The sequence below is a fragment of the Camelus bactrianus genome, chromosome 7, assembly GCF_048773025.1.
Source record: "Camelus bactrianus isolate YW-2024 breed Bactrian camel chromosome 7, ASM4877302v1, whole genome shotgun sequence".
Classification (NCBI taxonomy): Eukaryota; Metazoa; Chordata; class Mammalia; order Artiodactyla; family Camelidae; genus Camelus; species Camelus bactrianus.
In genome coordinates this window covers 46,268,356-46,277,848 of record NC_133545.1, presented here as the reverse complement: position 1 = coordinate 46,277,848, position 9,493 = coordinate 46,268,356, and the positions used below count along the sequence as shown (strand labels likewise).

The 9,493-nt window shown below is 41.3% G+C and overlaps 1 protein-coding gene across 2 annotated transcripts in view; it reads left to right on the top strand.

Annotated features, from left to right (window-relative positions):
* The first annotated feature begins 1,287 nt into the window (after positions 1-1,287).
* The window catches only part of KLHL7 (kelch like family member 7), a 57,915-nt gene continuing 49,709 nt past the window's right edge, over positions 1,288-9,493 (top strand). The window contains exon 1 of one of the 2 annotated variants that reach the window (XM_010968613.3): positions 1,288-1,664. In XM_010968613.3, the coding sequence (XP_010966915.1) occupies positions 1,545-1,664 (120 nt within the window). In that variant the 5' untranslated portion in view covers positions 1,288-1,544. The remainder of the gene's footprint in view (positions 1,665-9,493) is intronic. The other variant, XM_010968614.3, reaches the window with a different exon arrangement.

Genomic DNA, 9,493 nt, shown 5'->3' with positions numbered 1-9,493 from the left:
GATTTTTGTCCTTATTTAGTCTTGATCTGAAGTGTCATGGTGTTGGTGCATGATGCGTATTATCTGCAAGGCTAATTTTCTTGTAATAAGGGCATAATAAGCAAAAGGTTTGAATGTCAGAGATTTCTGCCCTTTCCTCCCTTTCTTTGTCTGCCTCCAGGATATTTGTCAACCCAAAATGTGTTATTTCTTATCAGTCTGGAGGTTCCTGCTTTTCTTGGTCTGCCCAAAGACCCCCTCTTCATTGTTCACAAAATGTATGGTTTCCTGCCATTTGGCCAGTGCCCCTTTTCTCTGCTCATTATCTAGCTATCTGCTCAAGCAGTTAAAATAGAATATCTGAGAAACTTTAGATTAAAAAAAAAAAGGTAAAAAGCACACAGAGGCAGAAACGTCTTATTCTTTCATAAATATGAAGACTTGTATGCCACTTGCTCTTTCATTTGAGTTATACTATATTATTTTGCTCTTATCCAGAGAAAGCATAATGCACCAAGAGTATAAATTACTTTACTTAAAATATGTCTCTATATATTCCTATATAGATCTAGGTAGAAAATTAAAGGGATATGTTGTTTTCAGAATGTAAAATAATATTTAATTTTAAATAATCTTACCATACACTAGAAAAAATAGGTTATTATAGCTTTAAAAAAAAAAAAAAAGATGCTGAGTTTTGTGACTGAGTTTCGCGTTCCTGTAGAACACCTGGGGAAGCCTAACTGAAAATTTCTGGAGCTGACACCTGATCTCAGTTTCAAACATTAAAGGATAAACCAGCCTAAGCAGGCAGGCATCCCACATTAAGGAGACACTAATAGGGACTGTGTGTTCTTGCTTGATGAAGCCCAAGCAAATAAATCTTTTACTCCATGTAATAAACCTTTCACTTGTAGTATGTGAGTCTTTCTGTCTTTAATAAATATTTATTGAGAGCCTACAATATGCCAGTCTCCGATAGAGCGGTGAAGAAATTACCAACCCTGCTCCTATGGCGCTTACACTTGTGGGAGACACTTTAATGTGTTCTACCACCCAATTACCCAAAAAAAGATATTCTCGCCACGTAATCGAAGTTTGTAAAATCTGTCTTCAGCAGAGGAAAGGGCACGCGCGACCTTGGATCAGCTCCAAATCCAAACAGCCTGCACTGGGAGGGTGTACGACACCCAACAGGGCAGCAGCGCCCTAGCCGGGCAGAGCTCGGAACCCGGAGGCGCGCGGCCGACGCTGAGCCCCGCCCCCTGCTCGCTTCATAGCGCCCCCGCCCCCTTGAGCGAAGTGCTCAGGCTCCTCCTCCAGGCCTCGGGTCTGCGGGAGACGCCGCCGAGCGCTGGACGTCGCCTGCCCGCGAGCCTCTGAGGGGCCGCTGGGCCTCGTCCTTCTGCAGTGGCCGCGCCGCCTCCGCCCGCCCGTTTCGGAGTGTGGCGCTGCAGTCGCAGTCCCGGCCTCGGCGTTTGCTAAACAGAAGCCCCAGCGTGCCGGGAGCCTGCAACCCCTCGCCCGGCCCGGCGAGCCCAGGGCGTGAGCCGCGCTGACGGAGGATGGCAGCCTCCGGGGTGGAGAAGAGCAGCAAGAAGAAGACCGAGAAGAAACTTGCTGCTCGAGAAGAAGCTAAATTGCTGGCGGGTTTCATGGGCGTCATGAATAACATGCGGAAACAGGTACTGCCTCTTCGGGAGTGACTGCCGGCTGGGGGAGGGGGTGGGGAGGTCCGGGACGCGGGGCCGAAACCCGCGCCCTGTGGATCGCGACCCCCTTCCTCCTCTGTCCTCGCCCATCTTTCCATTTTCACACGCCGGCGAAGCCGCTGGTCGCAGAGGGTCGCGTTAAACAGTTCTGGAGCAAAAGTGCCTCGTCGCCCGCCGAGGCTGTGGCTCCCAAGTCAGACTCCTGGGGGACTCCTCGGGCTGGCATTCGCCGTCGGGGATCGGTTGTGTAACAGCTGTGCCCTAGTTATCTCTTTGTGAGAGGAGGATCCCTCCATTGGCCAGTCGTTTTAAGGTGTCATGAGATCTTGTGCGAAGAAGCCCATTGGCACAGCCCAAACCGAAGCCCCCGAGGAAGGGAGAAGCATTGCTGGCCTGAAATGAGCTACTCTTAAATAAGGATCCTCGCGCCCCTTCTGTGTTACCCGGTTGGAGCTGGTGGAAGACAAATCCTCCAGTACGTGTTAATTTAGAGCAGAAACAGTCATGGCTAAATACCGTGCCGTCTTTTAAGGGCATTGTGCGCCTCTGTTACTAAGAGGAGTTCTTTGTTCTGTCTTTGATGAGTGGCGCGTTAGTGAGAGACTTCAGCACGTCGGCGAAAGGTGGGTTATGAAAAGAATGGATTTTCAGCGTCAGATAATGTAGACCAGAGAGGTATTTTTTGTTTTTAAATTTCATAACATCTTATACCAATAAGCATAGGAGAGTCACTTGGGTTTTTTGTTTATTTTTTGATTCTGTAAGCTTTATTTCTGAACATCCAAGGAGATTTGTGGGAATGTTTCAGTTTTGTGACTGAGGTTCTGTTTTTTCCAGACAAAAGCAGGATGTTAGGATAAGTAACTGCAAAATCTAGTTTGCTCGTCTAGTGGTTCTGATAGAAATATGGACAACGGCAGAGGAATTTAAGATTTTTATGAAGATACTAACTTCTGCTTTCTTTAAGCAAACTGACTGCTGGGATCTTTGTTCTCCATCTCCTGACATTGTGCCTGAATGCAGCAGATATTTCTGGGAGTGCCTATAGATCTTTCCCAGCCTTTGTGCTGAAGTAGTTGTGAATGCCTGAATTCAGTATTTTATGTAACTTATTTTCATGTATTTATTTTCATAGATACATTCATGTTCCTTTCATGTGAACTTTTTTTATATTTACAACACCACTGACTTAAAATTACTAGTGTATTTAACTAGTGTCTGCCTCTAAAAGGAAACTGAGCACAGTTCACCAGTGCCCAAATTTGTTTCCAACAACCCTCCCACTCCCCCAGATATGTGTTTACATCTGCAGACTATAGCACTGCAAACCATTGCCTCATTCCTTATGTCGATAGGTGCAATTAGGTTGCAGCATCAAATGTATACTACAGGAGGAGGGGATTGTCTAAGACTGTGTGTTTAGCTTTTTTGGGTTTAAAAATTGATTCATACCCATTTCTTAGACTTAGCTTTAAACAATATTAGCATCTATTTATTTATTGTTAAAATAGAAACACAGTTACTGAAATATCAGGATTCTGTTACTGAGTACGAAGGGGAAAATGGATGCTGGGTGAGCCATCAGGGATCTCAGCCACAGTGGTTAACTGAACTTAATCTGCCAGATTCTCCTTTTGTCAATGGCTTTGCTTGTTATTGAGACAGTTCTTCAGTAGCTCTTTACCCAACTTAATGGAATCCTGCATCCTATGTAAGATGCGCAGTTTCACTTTGCAGTTGATTCACATTATACTTGTTTTGTTCTGTGTAACATCGTGACACAGGAGAGACTCACCAAGGACTGACAAGGACAGTTGATGGGTAATGGCAGAAATAGAAGCTGGTTTGAGCCAGAGGAGGACAGTTTGAAGACCAATTTTAAAAGTGTTCTTGTGCCATGGTGAATTTTTGTGTTATTATAATTTTTGTGCTTCCCCTTATTACCTCATTGGTTTGGGGATCAGGATAATGAGAACCTGGATGACAAGAGCTCCTCTATATGCACCCAGAAACATTCCTACAAGAATTTAAGAGCACTGTGAAATTAGAATTCCTGAATCCCAATTCCTACTCTGCCATTAATTAGTTCTGTAATCTTAGAAAATATGATTTAGGTCATTTCATCCCTCTGGAGCATTGAAGTCAATCCTATACTTAGTGGTGAAAGGGATTTCTGCAGAGCCAGCAGCCTCAGCTTCCTGAGGAAGAGCCTTTTGCTCCATCATCCTTTCAGTCATTTCTAGCCTTTTGTTTTTAAGTAAACTTTCCAATGAAGTATAGGACTCATGTAAAAGGATACAAATTGTAAGAGGGTAGCTAAATGAATTATTATAAAATGAACACACCATCACCGAGGAAAGTAAAACTAATACGCCAGAAGACCTTACCTTACGCCCTTCTCAGTAACTGCACTCAAAGGTAACCACTATTCTAACTTCTCTCACCATAGATTAGTTTTTCCTGTTTTTGAACTTATATATACTTGGAATCATACAGTATATACTCTTGTGTCTTGGTTTCTTAAAGCCAGCATTTTGTTTGTGAGATTTATCTATATTGTGTATCACTTTAATCCATCCTCATTGTATGTAGTATCCCATTATATGAATACACCACAATTTATCCATTCTGTCATTATGGTCATTTGGGTTATTTGAGACTATTAAAAATAGTAGTAATTTGAACATTTTTGTACATGCCTTTTTTTTTAATTTTTAATTTTTTGGGTTGGGGGGTGAAAGTAATTAGGTTTACTTGTTTATTTTTTAGAGGAGGTACTGGGGATTGAACCTAGGACCTCATGCATGCTAAGTATGCACTCTACCACTTGAGCTATTCCCTCCACCCCCTGTACATACCTATTGATGTGCACATGGATGCATTTCTATTGGGAAATACCCGAGAGTGGAGTTGTTGTGTCATAGGTTAGTCTACATTCAGCTTTAGTAGATAGTGTTGTACAATTTCTGAAGTTGTGCCTGTTTATACTTCCACCAGCTCTGTATGAGAAAGGCGTTTGCTCTACATCCTTGCCAACACTTGATATTGTCAATCTTTGCAATGTTAGCCATCCAAATGGGTGCATAGTGGCATCTTATTTAATTAGGGTCAGCACCTTTTGATTCATTTTAGAATAATGTTATTACCTGTTAACACTAGAATGGGGCTCTACAAAGCAGGGCAGGGTCATAGTGACTACTGCATGTATCCAATGCTGTTGCTATTGTGTTAATGAAATCCAGAAGACCCTTAACAATTGAGAGATTTTGAGACCTTCCTGAGTACCATTATAATTTACAGTTTCCTCAGGTTAAATGAATTAAAGCATAACTGGGAATTATGCAGGAGAACCACAAACCTGCTTTGAGGATTGGATGCTAGGTAGTCACCTGGGCTCACTCACTAACTAAAATGACTCAGCTTCTGTATGCTCACTCACCTCTCCAACACTGTAAATTACTACGTGATTAATCTTTAGGATCTCTTGTGAATAAACCTTCTGCATTAAATCCTTAATAGTAGAAACACTTCTTGAGCACTTGTTCTCTACCAGCCATTCAGCAAAGTGTTTTACATGCTTTGTCTCATCTAATTTTCATAACAACTCCCATTGACAACTCCTATTAGTCAGACCTTCCTATTCTTAACTGTCTTCTGTCTTTTTTTTTTTTTCTTTGTCTGTCCAGCTTAGGAGATATCATCTCTCTCTTCATTCTCTTTACAATGTCCCGAGTTTTCTTGGCCCTCTGTCCTTTTTTCACATCTGTTGGACAGAAAGCATTGATGATATTCACCTTCATTGTGCAAGGCTTCCAAGCACAGCTGGAGAATATCTCATTACTGGGCAGTCCTCTGCCAGGTGAGTCCTTACTTCAACTGGGCTGGCAGTACTACTGGTGAGCAATCCTACTTTCCATTTATTTTACTATTTTTCTCTAACCTGAGTCCTTTCTCTGTATTGTCACTTTCAGTAGATCTTTCCTTTTTTGATATCACAAACAAATAAAAGTCATTAGTTTGAAACTATCTAACTTTTAACTTTCCACTGCCAAATCTATAAAACTATTTTGGCACTTTCTTTTTCCCCTTTTTATTCTACTACAATGGAGAAGCTGCCTTTTTTCCTTGTAAAGCTAGTACTTTCACCTGGGCTTTGACTCTCCCTCAGTACTAGCCTGGTCAGAAAAGTTACAAAGTTGGTTATTCTGTCTTTTTTGAGCATCTTTAACTTCTTCGTTCTCTGCTGGATTCTAGCCATCAGCATTTAAGCATGTTTTAACCTCTCCAGCTTTTAAACCAACCAACAAACCAATCCAATCATTCCTAGTCTCAATATTCACCTGTAAATAATACCTCTCTCCCCCTTGTTAAAACCAAAAAGTGGGTAGATTCATTGCCCCTTTTTGCTCACTGTTTATTTATTTCAGTTTGGTTTTCTAATTCTTCCATTCAGATGAATACTTGTTGAGAACCCACTGTATGCTGCTAGGCATTTTGCTGCATTCTGGAGTTGGCAATATGAGCAAAATCCAACAGTCCTTGTCCTCATGCAGTTTATAGTCTAGTAGGAGAATGAGATTTTAGTCAAGCAGTCACATACAAAAATGTAAAATTGTGACAGTGGTATTATTGAGAAGAACATGATACAAAGAGCGCTACAGATGGATGACCTGACCATCAGGAAGATTTCCCTAAGGGAGTGGTAATTGAACTGACAGCTGAAATAAGAGTAGGTGTTTAAACTAGGCACCTTAAGAAAGAGCCTCTTAGGCAGAAGGAACAACATAGGCAGAGGCCCTGAGTTGGAGACCTACTTACCATAGAATGGCAGGTATAAGAGATTGGTAAAAGACCATGTGACTAGAGCACAGAACACAGGGAGTAGATGGTGCAAGATGAAACTGGAGAAGTAGCTAGAGATGTGCCCACGTATAGCCTTATAAATCAATTTGGTGGGGGGGTGCCTTTATTCTAAAACCCTTTCAAATATGTGTGTGTGAGAGGAAGAATAGGTATTATCTGTTTTTCTTTTGAAAAAGATGTGACTACTCTGTGGTGAGTGAGTTAGAGAGCTGTCAGAGTGGTTGCCGGCCGACCAGACAGGAAGTTGTTGCAGTAGCCCTGTGAGATGCTCCCCTGCACTGAGGTGATAGCAGCAACAGCAATATCAATGAAGAAAAGATGATATATTTGAGATTTAGGAGGTCAGATCACCAGGACTTGGTGAAGATAGTAACAATCATATGTGGTTGTGACAACTAATTAAGATAACTTAAAACAGGTCCTGCTAATGAGTAAGTTCTCAATAAATGTTGGCTATTTTTGTTGCTGTTGTAATGGTAGTAGTTGATTGGATGCTGAGGGGTTCAGTACAGGGTGTCATTTATGACCTCTGGGGCTCTAGAATGCATAACTTAGGTGGATGATGACACTATTCACTGAGAGAGGAGATACTGGAAATGGATCAAGGCTTTGAGGAAAGGATTATAATTTGTTTTACATGTGTTTAGTTTGCACTGCCCATGAGACACTGAGGTATATGATGAGTTGACAGGTCTGGAGAGTTGTGGGTTAAAAGTGTAAATTTTTGAATTATCTGCAAATAGAACTTCTTTATTGAAGCTGTGGAGAGAAAAGTCTAGGATAAAGTCTAGGTCAGGAATGAGCCTGTAAAGGAGACAAAAAAAAAAAAAAGGAATGGCTAAAGAGTAGGAGGAAAAGGAGAGTTTTGAGAATCAGAGAAGAAATTGTTTCAGAAGGAAGACGGCAAGTTTTGAAGCCTAAGAGAAGGCAGAGTAAGATTAGAACTAAAAGAGTGCTTCTAGGAAGTAGCAACAAAGAGGAGTTGATTGACTGTAGTGAGAGTTGTCTTGATGGGGAGACAGAGATGGAAGTCAGATTAGCATGAGTGGAGTATGAGAAAATTGAGACAGCTTATTTGAGAAATTTGGCCCTGAAGAGAGTGAAGGAATCATTTGAAGGCTTTTGGTTTTGTTTGTTTAAATGGGAGGTACATGTATGTTTAAAAACTAGTGGGAAGTGTTCATTTCAGGTGGAAAGGTTGAAAATATGTGAGACAAAATGAGTAGTTGATAGATGATTCCTGAGATGAAATCCTAATTAAAGGTGATCAGTCTCATATGGGGAGAGGACAGTTCCTCTTCCAAACGAGTGGGAAGGAGGAAAGAGTTGGTAGGTGTGTGGGTGGGTGTGTTTGGAATCAAGAGAATGAAGGAGTTTCTTTACAGAGGCTTTTGTTTTCTCTGGAAAGTAGGAGATGAGACAATCTGCTAAAATAAAGGAGGATGAAGCTGGAGGTTGAAAAAAAGCAGTTTTTCTGAAGAATAGGAATGGTGTGATGGCTGGCTGTGATTTTTGAGGTTAATTATCATGAACTTACGGTGAATATTTATCCTTAACCTGGCCTTCAAAGCTGTGTCTGATCTGGTCCCAACCTCCTTCTCCAGTAAGATCTCCTACCACTTTTCTCTTAGCCATTTCACTCCAGCCATCTGTCTGCATCATGTTCTTCTACCTACCACTGTCACTCTTCCCTTCCTACTCATGCTTCAGTTCTTACTGTAAAAGCCACTTCCTCCCTGACTACCCTAGATTATGCCTAAGCCCTCTATTGCATATACTCTTACAGTACTCTATTCCATTCCTTCATGCATTTATTGACTCTGTAAAAGCAATAAACATTTTTTAGTTTAATGTGTGTCTTTGCTATTAGGCGCTAAGCCCTTTGAGGGCCAGAATTGTGTTTGGCTTATTCAGCTGTGTTGCCAACATGTACCACATAGGTGCTCAGAGATTTGTTAATAGTTGATGTCATAGGTATGGTTGATAACACCCAGAGGATGAGGGCACAATAAGACGTGGACATTGGATGAAACTCGGGGAGCATCAACATTTTAAAGAGTAGGAAGAAAAATGCATTGGAAGTTAAGGAGTGGGAGGAAGAAAGCAGGGAATAATATCACCAAAACCAAGGTATAAGTTACAAAGAAGAAGAGACAGTCAGGAGTACCAAATGGTACAGGAGGTCAAAAAAGATAAAATGTCTGATGGATTTGAAAATCGGTGGTTTTGGCAAGTAACATTTTAATGGAATGCTGGAGAAAAAAAGCAAATTGTAGAAGACAAAGTAGGGACAGAGTGGTGAGTACATGTACGTGGAGAGGTTGGTGCCGCCTGTGTGGCCCAAGGTTTCCGGGATGGGATTAATGTTCTTCTGCTAAACTTCAGTAATATGACTAGTGCATACTGTCATCATGACACCACATGTGTGTTGAATGGAAGAGTACAGAGGCACATCTTAAAGGAAGACGTGATTGTGTTAAAATTCCCTTTTGAGAAGAGAAAAGATTTGGGAGATTTAATAATCAGGGTAAAGGCCTCTAGCCTTTTTCGAGGACACTGCCTTCACTGCACATCAGCTTAGGCTACTCACAGTCTGTTTCTCTTCTAGAATTTCAAATCCTGAAGACAGGGAATCTGATAGACACAGTTTTGATTAAATGTTAATTCTTTGAATAAATTATCTGTGCTAAGCAGAGGAGGGCCATGCAGTACAAACATGATCTTGAAAGGCCCATTTTATGTATTGAGGCCATTTTCCAAGAAGGAGGAGTTGTAAGTCAGGTAGTTACTCCAATTGGCATCTACTACAAAAATTCATATCAGTGAAATAGCTGACATATATTTTGGTACCTAATAATACAGCATATAATTTAGTTACACCCTGTTGAGCTGTCAAACTGGGGTTGATTAATTAACATTTAAGAGAGACAGTCTTAAGA